The 16,902-nt window shown below is 42.2% G+C and overlaps 1 protein-coding gene across 2 annotated transcripts in view; it reads right to left on the bottom strand.

Annotated features, from left to right (window-relative positions):
* Positions 1-1,728: 1,728 nt before the first annotated feature.
* Positions 1,729-16,902, bottom strand: part of foxo4 (forkhead box O4) — a 38,541-nt gene continuing 23,367 nt past the window's right edge. The window contains exons 1-3 of one of the 2 annotated variants that reach the window (XM_034181587.1): positions 12,557-13,939; positions 5,138-6,681; positions 1,729-5,021 (exon numbers count right to left, since the gene is read on the bottom strand). In XM_034181587.1, coding sequence (XP_034037478.1) covers positions 5,539-6,681; positions 12,557-12,997 — 1,584 coding nt within the window. In that variant the 5' untranslated portion in view covers positions 12,998-13,939 and the 3' untranslated portion in view covers positions 1,729-5,021; positions 5,138-5,538. Of the gene's footprint in view, positions 5,022-5,137; positions 6,682-12,556; positions 13,940-16,902 lie in introns of those variants that run through there. The other variant, XM_034181588.1, reaches the window with a different exon arrangement.

A 16,902-nucleotide genomic window follows, 5' to 3' on the forward strand; every position in this document is an offset into this window, starting at 1 on the left:
CACACGCACGCAGGCATTTCATCCTGAAAGTATTCACACCATTTCATCTTATCCACATTTTATCTTGCAGCCTTATTCCAAAATGAAGTAAATTAATTTTTTCCCCTCAAAATTCTACTCATAACACCCCATAATGACAAACATTAAAGTTTTGTTTTTTGCAAATTTAAAAAAAAAAAAAAGGAATTGCATGTACGTAAGTATTCACACCCTTTGGTCACTACTTTGTTGATGCATCTTTGGCAGCAATTGCAGCCTCAATTCTTTGTGAATATGATGCCACAAGTTTGGTGCACCTATCTTGGGACAGTTTTGCCAATTCCAGATGCTCCCCCTCCAAAAGGGGAGCATCTGTGCACAGCCATATTCAGATTTCTCCAGAGATGTTCAATTGGATTCAGGTCTGGGATCTGTCTGGGCCACTCAGTCATTCGGAGTTGTCCTGAAGCCACTCCTTTGATATCTTGGCTGTGTGCTTAGGCTCATTGTCCTGCTGAAAGATGAACGGTTGCCCCAGTCTGAGGTCAAGAGCGCTCTGGAGCAGGTTTTCATGCAGGATGTCTTTGTACATTGCTGCATTTCTCTTTCCCTCAATCCTGACTAGTCTCCCAGTGCCTGCTGCTGATAAACATCCCCACAGTGTGATGCTGCCACCACCATGCTTCACTGTAGGGATGGTGCCTGGTTTCCCCTAAACATGATGCCTGGCATTCATGCCAAATAACTCGATCTTTGTCTCATCAGACCACAGAATTTTGTTTCTCATGGTCTGAGAGTCCTTCAGGTGCCTTTTACTAAGGAGTGGCTTCCATCTGGCCACTCTACCATACAGGCCTAATTGGTGGATTTCTGCAGAGATGGTTGTCTTACGAGAAGGTTCTCTCTTCACAGAGGAATGCTGGAGCGCTCACAGTGACCATTGGGTTCTTGATCACCTCCCTAAGGCCCTTCTCCCATGATCACTCAGTTTAGATGTGCATCCAGCTCTAGGAAAAGTACTGGTGCATATGAACAGCTTCCATTTATGGATGATGGAGGCCACTGTACTTATTGGGACGTCCAAAGCAGTAGAAATGTTTCTGTACCCTTCCCCAGATTTTTGCCCCGAGACAAGCTTGTCTTAGAATCTGCAGACACTTCATGCTTGGTTGCACTCTGAGGGTGCACTGTCAACTGTGGGACCTTATATGTAGACAGCTGTGTGTCTTCCAAATCATGTCCAGTCAAATGAATTTACCCCAGGTGGCCTCCAATTAACTTATAGAAACATCTCAAGGATGATCAGTGGAAATGGGATGCACCTGAGCTCAATTTTGAGCTTCATGGCAAAGGCTGTGAATCCTGATATACATGTGATTTCTTAGGTTTTTTTTTTTTATGAATTTGCAAAATAAAAAAAATAAAAAAACTTTTTCACATCGTCATGATGTGGTATTGTGTAGAATTTTGAAGAAAAAAATGCATTCATCCATTGTGGAATACGATATGATACACTTAAGAATAAGGCTGTACATAAAAGGTGGAACTGTGAATACTTCGGGATGCGCGCGTACGTACACACACCACACACACACCACACACACCACACACCGTTTAAAGAAGTGAAAAATCGGTTGATTGCTTCCTAGCCACTACCATAACACCAATTCAACATCCTTGTGCTGATATGTACTCATAGTATCACACTGTACTTAAATATACATCATTAATAACATCTAGCACCATCCATAAAGAGGAAGAAAAGAGTGCTTTATAAAAACAAGAGGCTAACATATTCACATAGCTACAGAGAAAAGCAAAAGAATTTAGCTGCAGGAATTCTGGTAAAATCAAACTTGATGTGACCCTCACCGAGTTACAAACGTAATTACAGAAAAACGCACAGCACTTAAAGAGGTGGATGACAACATGAAGTCCATCTTGCTACAGAGCAATGTGCTATAGTGTTCTCAATGTTGGCAGTAAAATATACACGGGTCACTGAATCACCGCTGGATGTCTTTGATTCCAGTCTGTCATCATAGAAAATATTAGAATGCATAACTCTTTTTTGTTGTTTTTGTTTGTTTGCGTTACAAGTCACAATGAGCTGATAACTTGTTTTCTTGTTATTCTTCTTCCGGCCCTGAGAGGTAAATGTTGTACAAGTCTCGTTTTGAGATGAGATTTCTGTATTTATCATGCCACATCTCAGCACAAACTTCGTATTTGAATCTACAAGTCTGCAATCAAGCGGGGAGGGAATTAGCTTGTTCAGAATTGGTTACAAATTGACCAACCAACAAATGCTTTTTTTTCTGTCAAAGCCACATTTTTCTTATAGGCATTTTCTGCAAAGCTTATTTACACAGCGATAATGTGTCAGGCGCATGCACTCCCTAAATGCCATGCAAATATTAGTGTTCCTTTGGTTATGTAAAAAAAAAAAAAAGTAAACATGCATCTCGTCCTTTACAAAATAAAAGTATAGAAAATTACCCTTAAAAATTATTTGAAAATTCTTCCTCCAATGTAAAACAAATCTTGTAATTAATCATAGTCATGTTATTTCAATTACTTTTATCTACAGTATACTGTATATTAAAACTATAATCAAATATATTCTTTTTCGTACTTAAGATGAATTAATTACATTAAGTTAGTATTGAGTAATAAAGCGTGACGTGCAATGATATTCGGACCTGGATCCATCATCACCACAAACCTCAAGGAAATGCTAAATTACAAAATTCTTAAAACATATCACTTGAAAACTTCCTTCAAGGTTTCATTTCATTCTCTTGTTCAATCTGCAATCAATGTGTGCAAGGTGCATGTTACACATTTAAACCTTCAAAATCTTTCTGTGAAATGGTACAACCTAATTTGGATGAATTCTCTTCGAGTGGGTCCCTGTGAATGAGCCACATATCAGGAGACCTAAGTGCTTTGAAAATTAATAGGCTGAGACAAAAGATTAAAGTAGGGGGAATCAGGCCCCCTACTGGGGCCTAAAGGACGCATACGGACCTCAGACACAAAATAATACTTGGCCAACCGATACCGTGCTGGCAAACATTTACCCTTGAATGCCCCACATACAAAATCACATTTCTTCATTTTGTTAGATCAACTAAACAGGGATTTAAAAAAAAAAATCTGATTATCACTTTACAATTGACTTGATGGGGAAAAAAAAATATCAAACTACAAACACATACCCACTTGTTTAAAACAAAAATTCCACTGATGAAGCATCATAGTTTACCTTCTAAGAAATTAGAATCATATTTAAAACTGTACCTCCAGTACACAATTTGGTTGGGGAGAGGGGGTGGGGTGGCGCACAACAGCTTTGAATGGAATCACAAGAGTCAGAAGCCTAATAGGTTCCACTTCATCTCATTATCCACTGATATTGGCGCAGAATAAATAAATTCACCTTGTTCTCGACGCGCGGACTACAACGCTTCAGGGATGTCCCGATCACGTTGGACCCCCGATCCAATCCGAGTCCTTTAATATATTAATATCTGCTTTTCCAATACTTTACATTTCTCCTGTGATTTGCACAACATGGAGTCAAATTTTATGAAAATCACACTACAGCTATTTGAATGTGCTTAGTAATGTGAATATGGATGTCAGTAAAAGTCACAGCTGCTTTGCTGCTTCCCAGAAAGCTGGAGAATTTATTTGGCATTTTACATTGGCATAGAGTTCAAAAAGGTTTCCACTGGAAAAAGTGCAAGGGAAACACTTTCTACTATTACAGATCACATGACGTACAGAAAGTCACATGGCATTTAAAGTAAGAGACAGAGCCACTTGATAAACTTTACAAGAGATGACGTTATTGCAACACTGGATTAAAAAACAAAACAACAAAATGCCAGTTTTAAAACGGGATTTACCAATCTGACTCTGGGAATTGCAGTTCTAGCGAAAGCGTCAGTAGAATGAGAGTTATAAAAGATGACAAACCCGGCAGTGGTATTCAATCACTCAATGTAAACAGTGTCATTTTGCCCCCCCCAAAATTCTGAAAATATTGCTAAACTTTTGCACAATCTGCAATGGAAACCCAGCTTGTGTCTGAGGTATTTTTGGTTACAAACTTTACCAAGACACCTGCTGACCTATATGATAAACTTCACAGAAAGGAGCATGTTGAAATCATAAACCTGCTCTTTGGTCAGCAGTGTCTCTCACAAGATTTAAAATGCTTAGGAAGCCAAACAGAGGTTTAAATGCTATGTCAAACTACAGCAGCATGTTAGCAACACACTGTGACAAAGACACTAAACTACAGCAGACATTAAGCATGGCTCCGCTGTCGCTCGGCGTCTTGAGAAGAAAAAAAATGCTTTTGATCTGTTGCAGACACTGTATAAGGTCATTCGCTGTAGCCTATTGAGCTGTGTAGGAGCAGATTTGAGGTTTAAAAAAACGCTTTCTCTGACTGCTGGAATAAATGAAAGGACTCGGATATGGACTGGCGTTTATTTAACCACTATCGAATGCTTGAACTGGGTCAGTATCGGGACATCACTACACAACATCTGACTTGATATTTCTTGCCAAAAGGCATTCTCTCCATATGCACACAACTCGAGATTGCGAGTAGCCGAAGGCTGTTCCGTTCAAATGGGTACCCTATCCACCCTAAAGCTACTCTCATGCAACATAACTGCGATTCTGAATCTCCAAGCAGAGAGGGTAGGTGTTTGATTTGGTCTTTTTATCACTTAAAATGTTATGTTCAACACACATTTAAAAACCCACTCGTTCATTTAAAGGTAAAAACAACTAGCAGCCAAACCGATGCAAGTGTTTCAAAAATTGGGAGGAAAAGAAAAGTTGTGCATAGTATCGTGAATACCCTCCCCGTCCTCTGCATGTCTTGGCACATGACAGGGTTGAGGTCTGGTTTTGTCTTTAAAACTCCTTAAGAGAAACGGTATATTAAGACCGAACTTCAGGCCACCAGGGAGGCCTGCACTGGTCATTTTGTGATGGGTCATCTTGAATGGGAATGGTTCCTGTAAAATAAGATGGAAACATTAATGTTAAATCCATATAACTGTTGGTACAGGCTTGAGGTAACTGCATTCATTCTGTTTTGATATAGTAAGAATTTAGAATAATTGGGCAATACCTGGCCAACTTTGAATTGTTAGCTGAGAAATTAGCTGGGGCAACCCAGTTGTGGGTGGAGCTCTGCGTGGTGGATGGGCCCGTGTAGCTTTGGCCTCCAGGCAATATGGGATCAAAGTTGAAATCAATAGCACTCCATCCATGAGGTCACTGTTGATTATGTAGTCCACAGTCCACAATCCAGACTTTCTGTGACATCTCTATATCCAAGTCTGTGGGCAGTCTGTCCTGACTGGGGGGAAAGCAGTACGGGCCGCTGCAAACTGTCCCATGGCTTGCAGGCTCCCACTGGATTGGCCTGGCCGACGGGCCCTCGGTTATGTGACACCACAGCTGGCACTGTGGCATGCTGGGCTTTGACAGCTGAGAGCCGAGAAGGGTCCTGAGACATACCTGAGAGGATCAGATCCAACCCCATCTGAGAGTTATGCTGGTGTTGTTGCTGTGGCTGTTGCTGGTGGTGAGGTGGTGGTGCTGCTGTGACGGCTGAATCTGACTTTGCAGAGCCATGGGTGTAACTGTGTTTGGCTCGAGCCCTTTACCTAACATCAACTGATTAGGTTTGGCCCTGAGACCAACCACTGATGTGCCCAGGCCCATCATACCCACGCCTGGTTGAGTGGACATTAAAGGATCCACCTGTGCCATCACTACATCACTTGGAGGAGGCGAATCAGAGGTGAGCAATGCTTCCAAGCTTGAAGGCACATGGGTGCCATAATGGCTGCTGCCACGGGAGCTGGTGCTAGTCATGGGATTGAAGAGGGAGTTCCTGAAATTTGATGGCTCTTTGCTGGTGGAGCCACATTGAGAAACGGAGGCCTGGGTCCCACTATGAGTGGAGGCCTGCGGAAGGCTGGCCGTTTGGAGCTGATGGAAGGAGGAGAAGCCTGAGCCACGAGGCAGGAGAGTAGAGGCCGAGGGTAGTGGAGTCGGAGGGGCTGGTGGGGCCGTGCTGGGGCTGGCCCCGCCTTGCTGGCCAGTCATCAGCGTCAGACCATCGATCAGATCCAGCTCCTCCATTAAGGTCTCCGTGAGAGTGGGAGGCAAACTGCTGGCAGTGTAGCTCCCCAAAAGTCCTTCATCAGGCAGGTTATCATCATCCTCTTGACCAGGAGCGATAGGAGACAGACGCCCACTCAAGGTGCTTGCATTAGAGCTTGTCCGTGGGCGGAAGGCGGTCCACATATCAGCATCATCCAGACTTCCACGAGATGATGGACTGTTGTTGTTGACCCCCCATTTGGGAAACTGCTGGGATGAATTCGGGCTGTCTGCACTGGCTGTGGTTGTGCTGCTATCACCCTGCAGCGCCCCACCAGCGCCACCCAGGGCTGCAGCCGCTGCCTGTTTCTTTGTTTGCTTGGCCCTCATTCGGCTCTTCAGCAGTTTGCTGCTGTTGTCCATGGAGGCGGCCCGGCGGCGGGGAGCTTTGCCAGTCTTCCCACCTTCCGGGTTGAGCATCCACCAGGAGCTTTTGCCCGTTGATTCATTGTGAACCCTCAGGAACTTGTTGTGGAGTGATAAATTGTGGCGGATTGAATTCTGTCAAAGGAAAAATAAAAATATTCATCTAAATAAAGATATATTGGAGAATTCACAGACAAAGACTCACTTTTGGTGAACAGACACCAACAAAGCCAAAGTTTTAATTTTCCTTTGAAAGCAAAAACATACTGTAAGGTAGCACAGACTGATTCACGACAATTTATCCAATTTAACAATTGCAAAACATTTACAGATTTTCTTGGTTTGTGACATTGCATGTTCGCACTCAAGTGGAATTTTTTCATCCTACTTTTATAACATTGTTGGGTGTCACATTTCCAAGACTAATGCAGGTCTTAAATAAAAGCAGGCATATGTGATTGTCAGTGTTTATGAACATGCATGATTTTACATGGCTCAGGATAACTATGTGGATCTAGTGGGTTAAATTTGTGTGTGTTAAATTGATCTTTTCTTCTTTTTTGAATCTGGTTTAATGTAAGAAGGAGTTCTGGGAGTTACTACAGTGTTTAGTGAGTGTGTGTGTGTATACACACGTGCTAATACTTGTATATTGCTTCATAATAAACACTGCATCAGTCTTAGAGATTAGCTCTGGTTAGTTTGTTTACAGTCTGTCATTTGCAGATCTTGATTTGCGAGACCTTAAATTATTATTAATGAATTAATATTTTACAGACTGTATGTCAATACAAGGAAAAAAAAGGAAACAATTAGGGGAACAAAACATAGGTACAACATAAAATATTCTGAAAGCCTCTCTGGAAAACTAACCAATGTGGAAGTGACATTTGTTTACTATTAGCCAAACAAGCTAAGCTAACATACAACTTTTTGTTGCGAACTTTTTGTTTTGAACAATGAACGACGATGGATGATGAATCTTCAGTGGATGATTACAGTGTGATTTGAGTAAATACTCCCTACAGAAATGTAATAATATCCCAAGCTTGATATGTTGTAGTAATCATAAATGCAAGAACATACTAATAACTAGATATGTTGTGCAATTATTTAAGGTTTGGAAAAATGTAGTTCAAGTTCATTTTCAGCTCTACTGCAGGGGGCCCACCGTCGCTCCTTTTCAGCAGTTTGTGGGTAAAGGAATTTCTCTCATACAAAGCAACTACCAAAAGGTGAGCAGTGCGCTCGCATTAAATGACTTATGTGCCAAAAATATAAATCATTCAGTCAAAAAATAAAGAAAGATATGAGAGGCAACGCATGCACATAATGTGTTTTAAATACTATAGTGAAGTCATTTCATGGCATTTTAGTGACCTTATCATGATGTCACTTATACCACGTAATGTCAAATGATTAGTGGATGAATAGAAGCTTTGGATCACCTCTGTAGCCCTACTGGTTTGGGAGATTACCCAAGAAAATGTTTGTCAGATAATTAGGGCATCAAATCATGACATCTTTGTCATGCCATTTAATTTCAGTTCATTTACACCTTACATGTGACCCTGTAATGGGCTGACAGCCTGTCCAGGGTGTTCCTGCCTCTCATCCAATGACTGCTGGGATAGGCTCCAGCTCCCCCTGACCCCTTAATTGGAGTAAGCAGGTAGGGAAAATGAACGAATGAATGAATACACTCACACAAGGAATATTCCTACAAGGTTTTTGTGATAAGCAGCTGAAGATGTGTTTGTGTGTTTGGTGAGAATACGCTCGCCTAACCTGGCTGAGTAGTTGATTGCTGACTTCAACAGTACAATCTGATCAGTGCACCATCAAATGTCTCTAGCTCTAAATACAATCTTCAGGTTGACTCTGCTTTCACTTTTTTTAAAATACAATAGTGATATTTGTGTATTAAGTGGTGGGAAAGGTTTGCTGTATCTGGAATCACTTCACACCTGGTCATTTTTGTGTGGAGTATGCATGTTCTCCCTGTGTTGCGTGGGTTGCCTCTGGCTTCATCCCACTTCCAAAGACATGCAGGATAGGTGAGTTGGTAACTCTAAACCAGTGGTGTCCAAAGACATTCCAGAAAGGGTCACGACTGTGTGCAGGTTTTCTTTGTAGCCACTGACTCAACCAGGTGGTTTCACTGATGAACTTATCCCACCTGTTCAAAGTGATGTTAATCAGGGAAAGCACCTGGTGCTCTAAACCACCGCCGCTCTAAAGTGGTCACAGGTGTGAGGGTGAATGTGTTTGTCTATCCATATGTAGCTCTGCGATACAGTGCCTTCCTGTCCAGGCTGTACCCTGCCTCTTGCCCGATGATGGCTGGGATACACCTCAGCTCGAGTTCCTTGTTGAGACTTAAACGGAATAAGTGGGTATACAAAATGAATGAAATTTCTGAACAGTGTCCACATGCAGGTTTGATGTGCTCTACTGCTCTCAATCACACAATCAAGGTTGTTCATGAATTTTTACCCTGCACGCCAGTGAAAATGCAAAACAGGGTACTGTAACCGGTCCTCTGTGTGTTTGTCTGTGAACATAAATACTATGTTTAAAAAAAAAAATACCTGATTGATTTTTCACCAAACTTGGTGGAATATGTTTTGATCAGATCTTGAGATGGTTAATTTTTGAAGAGGATCAGACAAAGCTTGTGGTGCGAAAATCATACTTTCGACAATATTCCTGCTACCAACAAGGTGAGAGAGATCATCGAAAATTTATATTGTTAAGCAAAATATTTGTGGATTGGTTAAAAAAAAAAAAAAAAAAAAAAAAAAACGGCCATGGAAATATCCCAATGTGCAGAGTCTGCAGGGTTTGCATGAGCTCTCTGATACCTTTTTATTGTGATTTTTACAAAAAAAAAAACAAAAAACAACTTTATTTCTGTAATTTTTTTAATGTTCCAATGGCAATCTTGAAGCAGACTGGTGAACTTGTATGGAGAGTGCCGCTTGCAGAAGTGCTTATAGTGCTTTTTTTTTAAAAACATGCAGATCCATACCACATCTGCTGTACTGACCCCGAGCAGTCACTCACTCATCTTCAGTTGCTTGCTTCAATTAAGGGTCACGGGGGTGGGCTGGAGCCTATCCCAGCAGTTATAGGGCATGAGGTGGGGTACACCCTGGACAGGATGCCAGTCTGTCGCAGGGCCACATATAGACAAACAAACACATTCACACCCGCATGCACACCTACGGACAATTTAACATTTCTAATCCACCTAACCTGCATGCCTTTGAATGTGGAAGGAAGCCGGAGCACCTGGAGGGAACCCACGCAAACAAAGGGAGAACATGCAAACTCTACACCTGGTCAATCGCGGGCTGAGTTCCAGTCGATCGCATGAAAAAAAAAATAAAATCTGTCCCTGGACTTGAAAGGATTTAGTGCTGCTATAACAGACTGATGAAGCAGGTGGCAGCAATGCACCAACATGGATGCCGGCTGCCGTTAAACGCCAGAGAAGAAGAAGAAGAGCTCTTCTTCTATGGTGGATAAGAAACAAAAAAATGATCATTTTCATCCTGGATTATTTTTTCATTTATTCGCATGGCAAATCCATCTGTCTTATCTGCAGTGTAAATGTGGCTTTACTGAAGAAAGGGAATTTGGAGCGGCATTTCAGACGATTCACAAGAAGTACGATGCTAACTTCTAATGATAACCCGGCTCAATCCCCTCTGCTTGTTCAAAAAGCTGAAGAATTGAAAAGTCAGCGAGCAGCACAATGGTTCATGGTCCATAAATATGAAGAGTGATGAATGTGGCGAACAAGATTGCAGTGTTCTGTTCACAGCTGGAGGAGACACACATCTGCTGCAGACAGATGTTAGGTGGCTCAGCAGAGGTATGGTGGCTGCTGTATCACTGTATTACGTTACTAAGCCATATATATTGATTTATAACACAAAGCTGTCAAAGAGGGTAATAAATATAAGTGTAAAGACGCTTGAATATATCATCACAGCAGTAAACTGATCAGTCTGCGTGAACACCAGATCGCTGCTGTGTTCATGTACCATCAGAAATTATACCTTGTTTGCTTGGATTATTTTTTATGTGGGTGGGGGGTCTGCTTCACTGGGCCAGAATTATGGGCCTTTAATCTTTTTTTAGTGGATACAATTTTTTTTTTTTCCACCAAATATAAAACAAAACCACACACCTGCCATGAGCAACAGCTGAGTTTGAAACAACTCAGTTGTTGCTCATGGCAACAGTCCTGTAATTTCCAATGGTACCTGAGCGCAGCAGCGTTCTGCGTGACGTTCACATGGAGTGATCAATTTACTGCTCCAATAATATATTCAATCATCTTTACACTTATCTCTATTACCCCTTTTGACAGTTTTGTTTTATAAATCTATATATCTGGCTTAGTAACATAATACAATTGATACAGCAGCCACCACGGCGCACAAGCGGGCTTTTAAAGAATTTCTGAAATGTTCAAACCATGCTTAACATGCACAGCTTTTGGATTTGAAAGCAAGTTTAAAAGCATATTACATGCGCTATCAAGCAGGTTGCAACAGTGTGACCTGAAGAACTTTCCACACATGGACACAGAACTTAAGCACCAGGACAAAGAACGTGGATCCTAAAGAGTCCACCTCATGATGATCATGTGCAGAGCATCTTGCCAGAATTTGACAGGCGCTTCACTGACTGCCTCCAAAGAGCCTGTTGTCAGTTTTCTCTGTTTTCCATTTGGGGAAAATATAGATGTGGACTGTATATCGTCCAAAGTGGCACCTGGATCCTCACACTGATAAATGACATTGAGCTCAAATCCAGAGCAACACAATCTGGACTCTAATGCAGACAGAGAGTGTCTGAGTGCCTGCTTACGGCTGCACTCGGCTCCGACTGTCTGGACTATGAGAGACGAGCTTCCTCCTCTTGGGGACAGAAGTCCCACTAAGGCAGAGAACAACTTTTCCAACTTGAGGCCAGTCCTAGGCCTACTTGTGCTTATTCTTTTCCACAATGCACATTTACTTCAATGATGCATTATTATTGTTAAACCCTGCCAGAAAATGTGTTATTATATTGGTGCACATTATGTTGCGGCTACGCTGTGGTGTTCCATATGGCTCGGTAGAGCTCGATACACTGTCGACTTTAAAAGTAGATCTCGGTTCAAAAAGGCTGGGCACCCCTGCTCTACACAGAAACGTCACAAGTGGGAATCGATCCCACGACCTTCTTGCCAACCACTAAGCCACCATGCTGCCTGCAAAATAAGCATCCAAAAGAATGATTAATTTCATTCTTTCATTTACTCCTCTTTATTTTGCATTTATTTCTTTATTGTTTCATCAACTTATTTTTGACATAATGCATATTCTATACATTCAGAGGCTTGATTGCCAACCATATTTTAATATGACTGAGGTGGTGGCGGCTGCATGGTCACAGCGAGGAGGTCATGGGTTCGATTCCCACCTGTGGGCTTTCTGTGTGGTGTTTGCATGTTTTCCCCGTGTTTGTGTGGGTTCTCTCCGGGTGCTCCGGCTTCCTCCCACATCCAAAGACACGCAGGTTAGGCAAACCGGAAACTTTGAATTGTCCGTAGGTGTGAGTGCGTGTGTGACTGTGTTTGTTTGTCGTTATGTGGTCGTGCGACAGACTGGCGTTGTGTTCAGGGTGTACCCCGCCTCACACTCTATGATTTCTGGGATAGGCTTCAGCCCCCCGCGACCCTTAATTGGACAAAGCAGTTGAAGATGAGTGTGTGTGTGAGGTGGTGGCTAAGTAGTTAAGTGCACTTGTTTCCAGAGAGTAAGTTCAAAGCCACCCCTGTCCATTCTCCATGGAGTTGCCTAAGGAAGGGCATCCAGCAGATCGGTTGTTGCGACCCCAAGTGAAGAAAGGAAGAAGGTGAAGAGATTTACTAAGATCGTAAAAGATTATTTCGCTTTAACGTCTGTCCCACTTTCTCTGAAATGTGGCAAGAAAGTTGTAGAAGACTCACCTTCCACCCAGCGGAACTGTTGCTGTCTCCTTTATCTCTGAAGTAAGGCACTGTCTTTACCATCCAGTCATAGATCTGAGCCAGGGTCAGCCTCTTCTCAGGTGAGTTCTGTATGGCCTGACTGATCAGGTCTGCGTAGCTCTGGTTCCCCCATGCATTGCGGCGGGATGACCCTTTGCGGGCAGTTGGGGTGGCTCCGCCCACTCCGGCCAAGACCCCGCCCTCAGACACCATCCCGGCTTTGTCGGGCTCTGAGGTGATTTGCTGTGGCTCTGGTTTGTCTTCATCTGCAGGCGGAGTTCCGGCGGCGGACTCTGCGCCGTCTGTTGCCTCTACTTTGACAGCAGAGATGTCCGGCTTCGGCAGCGGCCATGTGCAGGATCGGGGTCTACTCAGCGGCTCGAAATCTGGATCAATAATCTGGGGCACCGAGTCCTCCATGATGCGCCTGGTTCCACTCGACTTCAGTCACAAAGATCGAACTACTTAATTAATTTACCTTTAACAAGCTAAATCAATCAGGATCTTGACAAACAATGTGCTTCTACCTACTGAGGAAGTAAACACTGCTTCTCCAAAGGAGACGTAATAATCTGTACACACCAATAGCTCCAGTTAATCCTCAGATTGGAGATTAGAGAACCCAAATAATCTCCTTAATAGCAACTATCATAAACCTTCCGATTTATACAGAATAAAGGACTTGGATGCCAGTCTCTTTATGTACAATAATACAAAGTGGTGGAGTGGAAAAGCCACCAAAACATCTGGATCTGCACATTCCAGAAGTTTTGATTCACTTGAAAATGTAAACCAGCCAGATCAAATTATGCATATTAATAAACACTTAAATATCTGCAGATTTAGAAATGAGACAACTGCTTCTGAAAGTAAACAGATACCAATGTAACTATTTCGTACCAAATGTGTCCATTATATATTTAAAGTAAAACTATGAAGAAAGCAAAAAAGGGGATTAACTTCTTCCTTCTCAACAGTCGCGTCCGTATACGCTTGTAAACAACGGGATGCTTCCTCTCCCAACGAGCAAAAACGATTAAACCAAAGATTTTTAAAATAGCACGCACAACTAATCATACACCAGTCACGGTAAATTTAAATGTAAATTGTGCTCAATACCTAATTAACGACGCGAATGTTTTGTCCGCCAACTATTAAAAAGTATGAAAACAGAAATGGGACGCAGCCGACTCTTTGGCCTGTGTTTGGAAGAAGCCGCTGGAACTAAAGCAAAGTTGTTTCCAGCACCGGAGAACGACAAGTAAGCGGATTTCCGTTGTTTTAATTGTATTTACGTCAAAATACGTGAAAGAAAAAGAAAAGAGAAGTGAGTGATTATTTCAGCGCTGCAGTCCGCCACATTGCTGCCAGGCGCGTGTCACCATCTGCCATGTTTCTCCACACGATGCTCGAAGACGCGGCTCGCAGAGGGGGGGAAAATTCCTCTCGACCGAGGCCCGAACCTCTGCTGTTCTTCGCCTGACGGTGTCGGTAAGCGAAACACAGAACGGTTTTCGAGCTGTTGACTGAAGTTGTGGCGTCTCGAAGCTCCGTTGGCTCCACGTTGCCGCACTTTGAAAAAACAGCACGATAGCCTCCGTAACGTTAGCCGCTTAACAGCTATCCCAGAGTTTACAATCCTTGGAAAAAGTCCACCAAAAGACCCGCAAAGTTTGTCCAAGTATCCGTTTTCAATTAGCGACGAGTCGTAGGAAATTTTCTGTCGTTATCGTGGTGCAGATATCCCTCCGTTCGACATCTTTTTGACTTCTTTAGTTTGTTTTGTTTTGACTCGAGGCGAAGACTCCCTTCTGACGTCTGTTTACCACTGTAAGTCGGCGCTTTCTGCGCATGCGCCGAGTAGCTTTCTGGGAAATGAAGTCATTCTCGTGACAACTCGGACGTAAACAGCCACCAAGTTGGCAAGGTGTACCTGATAGTGCTTTACGTAACAGCTAAAGTACCGGGTACTCCCAGTACATTACACTACATCACGGATACTAAAATAACTACTTAGACAGTCAGTATAGTAATTTCATTAGTGAGTCATCATCGACAACATTTCTTCTATTGTGATGTACTTACAAAGAAAAGAACAAAGGAAATAAGACGTCTGTATCTTAATAAGTGTCAGAGTTGAAATCTTTAAAAAAAAACAAAAAAAACAACTCAATTAACTAACACAAATAATGATCACACTAGAGACTGAATTTCATTTCCTGATCAGTGAGAGCCAGCATGACCCCTCGTCACTGTCCGTCAGTCAGCTCTGAAGGGCCCGCTCACTCTGCTCCTGAATTTATTGCACACAGACATATTACAAAACAATATACAAGGCACAGCTGTGTTTCTTCAGTCAATTCATACTTGTATCACTTCGCACCTGGAATCCGCCCTGCAGTCTTGCTCAGACAGATAGTACTCAACAAAAATATAAACGCAACACTTTTGGTTTTGCTCCCATTTTGTATGAGATGAACTCAAACATCTAAAACTTTTTCCACATACACAATATCACCATTTCCCTCAAATATTGTTCACAAACCAGTCTAAATCTGTGATAGTGAGCACTTCTCCTTTGCTGAGATAATCCATCCCACCTCACAGGTGTGCCATATCAAGATGCTGATTAGACACCATGATTAGTGCACAGGTGTGCCTTAGACTGCCCACAATAAAAGGCCACTCTGAAAGGTGCAGTTTTATCACACAGCACAATGCCACAGATATTGCAAGATTTGAGGGAGCATGCAATTGGCATGCTGACAGCAGGAATGTCAACCAGAGCTGTTGCTCGTGTATTGAATGTTCATTTCTCTACCATAAGCCGTCTCCAAAGGCGTTTCAGAGAATTTCGCAGTACATCCAACCAGCCTCACAACCGCAGACCACGTGTAACCATACCAGCCCAGGACCTCCACATCCAGCATGTTCACCTCCAAGATCGTCTGAGACCAGCCACTCGGACAGCTGCTGAAACAATCGGTTTGCATAACCAAAGAATTTCTGCACAAACTGTCAGAAACCGTCTCAGGGAAGCTCATCTGCATGCTCGTCGTCCTAATCGGGGTCTCGACCTGACTCCAGTTTGTCGTCGTAAACGACTTGAGTGGGCAAATGCTCACATTCGCTGGCGTTTGGCACGTTGGAGAGGTGTTCTCTTCACAGATGATGCCAAGGAGATGTGTTGCACTGCATGAGGCAAATGGTGGTCACACCAGATACTGACTGGTATCCCCCCCCAATAAAACAAAACTGCACCTTTCAGAGTGGCTTTTTATTGTGGGCAGTCTAAGGCACACCTGTGCACTAATCATGGTGTCTAATCAGCATCTTGATATGGCACACCTGTTAGGTGGGATGGATTATCTCAGTAAAGGAGAAGTGCTCACTATCACAGATTTAGACTGGTTTGTGAACAATATTTGAGGGAAATGGTGATATTGTTTATGTGGAAAAAGTTTTAGATCTTTGAGTTCATCTCATACAAAATTGGAGCAAAACCAAAAGTGTTGCATTTATATTTTTGTTGAGTATAATTGTTCTTCAAATTGAGACATTACAGCGCCAGCCTCGAACTAGTGTATAGGCTGTGTTATTCTCTGCTCAAGGCCGAAATATTAATCTGTGCTTGACAAAAACATAGCTCTAGCAAAACAGTCTGCACATTCATTCACCAACAAATGTTACTTTTCTCATGGGAGCAGTTGTAATGATTACTTCAACAGTTCAGTGTATATTTCTGCTTTGACAATGAGCGATTATTTAGAAGAATAATGGTACATGAACTCTCACACATGCATATATGTATATATGGAAAATAGAGAACAGAATCAGAAACAAGATCAAAGGCAGTTCATCAAAGTAAAGGCATTAACAATCATCAAAGTAAAGACAAAGTCATTAATATTTGATAATAATATTGACAATATATAGAAAACTCTATCATTATTCCCCCCTGTTTGTCAAATTTAATGTCTACATTCTCAACATCATCACTGTAGAAATGTCAATAAACTTACAAACAGTGTAACAACCATCATTTTGCCCTGTTTGGATGGGGTGACATGATTCAGCATCCGATAGCAATAACGCAATATAGTAACGGGCCAGTAATAAACCATTAACTGTGGTGGAAATCATCCGTTGAGCCATTGATCAAGCAAGAGGACAAATCACAATACTTAGTAAACTAGTTAGCCCAGAACATTCAATAGTAAGAATTTAAAGGAAGCACATTCATCATAAAACACAATTCAATGTTTTCCATCAGATACACATCTGTCGAACACCATTTCTTTGTATAAATATTTCAACTGATTGAT

This window comes from Thalassophryne amazonica, chromosome 11 (genome assembly GCF_902500255.1).
Source record: "Thalassophryne amazonica chromosome 11, fThaAma1.1, whole genome shotgun sequence".
NCBI classification, from domain to species: Eukaryota; Metazoa; Chordata; class Actinopteri; order Batrachoidiformes; family Batrachoididae; genus Thalassophryne; species Thalassophryne amazonica.